This window comes from Bidens hawaiensis, unplaced genomic scaffold (assembly GCF_021521415.1).
Source record: "Bidens hawaiensis isolate Kalapana, Puna unplaced genomic scaffold, B.hawaiensis_p1.1 tig00022871_1, whole genome shotgun sequence".
Classification (NCBI taxonomy): domain Eukaryota; kingdom Viridiplantae; phylum Streptophyta; class Magnoliopsida; order Asterales; family Asteraceae; genus Bidens; species Bidens hawaiensis.
Window position 1 is genome coordinate 11,909 of NW_027493566.1, and position 3,510 is coordinate 15,418.

At 34.7% G+C, this 3,510-nt stretch overlaps 1 protein-coding gene across 1 annotated transcript; it reads right to left on the bottom strand.

Annotated features, from left to right (window-relative positions):
- Positions 1-730: 730 nt before the first annotated feature.
- LOC143566298 (HMG1/2-like protein) lies at positions 731-2,693 on the bottom strand. Its single transcript, XM_077053039.1, has 8 exons — positions 2,632-2,693; positions 2,491-2,546; positions 2,321-2,410; positions 2,191-2,248; positions 2,066-2,110; positions 1,106-1,186; positions 919-1,020; positions 731-748 (listed from the first exon to the last, which is right to left on the bottom strand). The coding sequence occupies exons 2-8, from the start codon at positions 2,535-2,537 to the stop codon at positions 731-733; spliced, it is 441 nt and encodes a 146-aa protein (XP_076909154.1). The 5' UTR covers positions 2,538-2,546; positions 2,632-2,693.
- Between the last annotated feature and the right edge of the window lie 817 nt (positions 2,694-3,510).

A 3,510-nucleotide genomic window follows, 5' to 3' on the forward strand; every position in this document is an offset into this window, starting at 1 on the left:
AAATTGAACCAACAAAAAACAGAAACAAGCATTAGGGGCAGTTGAACTCTTTTTAACCAAGGTTGTATTCAAGATGTATGCTACAATTTCTCACATACGCATAATTAAGTATACGGTGTTCATAAACAAAGAAGATAAGTGTTCTGTTTGTGTAGATTGTCAATCTTTTCTGTAAAATAACTTACTGAACTCTAATTTGGTTAATTTGTACAAGTTTGTGTATTGGGCCTTTGAAGTAATGTTTATAGCGTGCTTATTATGTCAAATTGTGCATTACTATGTATATAATCCATAAGTCCAATGTATTGAGTCGTTCATGTAAAATCTGACTTCTTACCCCAAAGGTTGAAAACCATCATCAAATGACTCCATACTACAAAAAGCCAAAAAAATTAAGTTTGGCTTTATGAACATCTTCAAAAGTTATGCCCACTTTTGTTGTGCTGGCACTACCGCTTACAAGTCACGAACATATGTGTAGCCTTTAACTACCAAAGATATACAGACATCAGCCAGTAAAGATCATTAACAGAAATGAACCTAACAGGCAATGCAAAAACTAACATACTTCTTTCCACTTTAATCATAAAATTTGTTACCAGAATGCGAGTGCAAACATAACTATTACTCAAAGAACTAAAATTCAGGCTAGCAGTAATAAAAAGAAAAACTACAAAGCATGGTAACAGATCAACCGTCAACAAGCTAAACCTTTTTTCCGAGTTGCTATTTATTCATCATCTTCCTCCTACAAAGCACCAAAAGAAAAATCAAACAATAAAACCATAAAATCAAGAACAGCATCAATGATGTATCTAATCACATGATATTTTTCTTGAAAAGAAATCATGATTAATTTGATAAATATTATATATATTGTTTAAAAACCAATAAGAACTTGAAGTATTAACAACATACTTCATCATCACCATTGTCTTCGTCTTCTTCCTCTTCCTCTTCATTATTAACCTCAGACTTAGACTTGTCAGAATCATCATCTGCGTCATCACCACCTGATGCCTATTTCCATTGAAACAAAATCAAAATCAGTAAAAAGAAATCTTGATATAGCAATAAATAAAGCAGTATAATTAACAAAGATTACCAGCTTTTTGTTGTAAGCTGCCAAAGTCTTCTCGTATTCTTTCTTCCTTTTGTCAGCTTTAGCTACATAAGGTGCTTTGTCCTGTATTCACATATTCCAAAATACAAAGAACATATAACTTAGCTTTTCGAAATTTCAATGTTGATCAACAAACAAGCATATATACAATACAATCTCTAAAAATTGTAACATAACTTTAAAAAATTAAATTAAAAACTTTAATTTAACAAAATAGGTATAATATATGTTCTTCTGCAATATCAAATCCAAGCACTTATGTAGAACATACTGATTACCAGAGGTGAGCAAACCTCAGCCAGTAACCAGAGTGCCACCGAATTGAATCAATAGTAAATTTAAGTTAGAAGGTTCTCAAACCGAACCAAAAAGAACTAAATTGAGGTTGATGTAAACATATATGACAATATGCGAATTAGGTGTATGTATTAATGTTGTAAACAAAACATTAAAAATTTAAAATAAGTTTGAACCAAATAGCTTCAAATGTCAATTGATATCCTACGTTCATTAAGTTCAATCTTTGCTTGGTTAATTAACTAAAATTAACCAAATAGCGAACGCAAACAAGCTTCATGGCCGATTAACCATAAAGCTTGTTGCTATGGGCGCCATTTAGGGCGCGGCCTTGAAACAATGGGTGCAGATGGTGAAAAAAGGTGAGCTCCTCCTCATTTTCAGTATATTTCTCTCTCATATACATATGTGTGTGTGTATTGGGGCGGTAAAAAGGCTTTAACCCACATAGTTGGGGCTTCGATGCCCGCAATGCTCACGTGGCGTTGTGGATGGGCTTGATGCCCCACAGCCTAACAGAATTTCATTAATAACTATAGTTAAGAAAATCTAAAAACCATAACAAGCAATTAACCAAACTACAAGTTGCACACCCCTGCTGCTTACAATAAAAACTTGATAAAACACAAAGCAAGTGTTACTTACAGAAGCAGACATAGCTTTCCATTTCGCCCCACCCGCTTTACCAACCTGTAAAGCAATCACATACAAACTCAATATCGTAACCCAAAACCCCCAAAACAAAAACTTATTTATCAAAAACCACTCACAGCTGCAACAGATTTGTTGTCAGGATTATCAGCTTTAAATTGCTTCCTAAAATCCTCCCTTCAATAATTAACCATAACCAAGACATCAAAATAATAAATGAATAAAACCTAAATAACAACAATTAATTACATGAACACGAAGAATGCACTAGCAGGCCTCTTCGGCTTGTTCGGATCCTTAGCGGCTTTCGCCTTCGGTGCAGCCTTCTTCACCGCTAACCTAAACCACAACATACACAGTAAACTCAACAAACAAGTACCAAAATCAACCGTAACAAATGGATAATAATAAAAACGTACTTAGCGTTCGATTTCTTCGAAGCGGCGGCTGATTTGCCTGCTTTCATGATTATAACCTGCAAATCGAATGAAATACGATCAATTAGGTGAAAATAGTAGATTTAATTGGTTGAATATGACGGAATTGATGTGAAAGCTTACGGAAGAGAGTTAGGGTTAGGGTTTGAGTTTGGGTTTGGGATTCGATTATGACGGAGCGGATGAGAGTTAAGAGGCGAGAGAAATCGATTTGTATTCAGGGTTAAAGGATTTGGGCGGGAAAGTTTCAGGGCTTTTTGAATATAAAGAACTTGGGCCCATTTTTGTGATGGATATTTTGGTTTTAACTTTTCTAACTTTGACTTTTAAGGTCAAATGTGCTTTGACTTTTGCTGGTTAAATGTACATTGAAATTTGTAAATGTTTTTTGTTATACTTTATATGCAACGTACAATTCCTGAACAAACATAATTTGAAACTAAACTAAAATAGAAATAGATGTGAGTCAGCATTAAAAGGTTGACTATTTGACGTTGGAAGACAAAACGGTGCAAAACGAGAAACAGGTGACAGATGTTATCATAATTCTGTCAGGGGGGGCTTGAATGAAGCCTTAATTTATCATTTTTTTTAGTAGCGGGGTCGTCCAATGATCCGCCACCAACATCTAAAAATTTATCATTGTCAATTTTACAGTTTCATTTGTTCGATTCAAGTTTTCATAATGCTAGAAGTTTGTTTATATGTTCATTATATCTCACTTCAGACTAATTTCTTATAAAAATTTACAACATATTACACGTTTGTCTAAAAACTACTAATTTGTTCACAAAATATATTATTTACAACCTAAGACCACCCATAGTGGTGGCGGTAAGGTGGCATTATGGACGAAACGTCGGGGGCACACCCCCATCCCCCGGCATTATGGCTAGGCGTTTTAGAACAAACGTTTCTAACACAACGTGCATATGGCACAAAATTTGAGGGTTTTGTGAGTGAGAGGTAGAGAGAGGGGGAGAAGAGAGGCCTTTTGGGGTC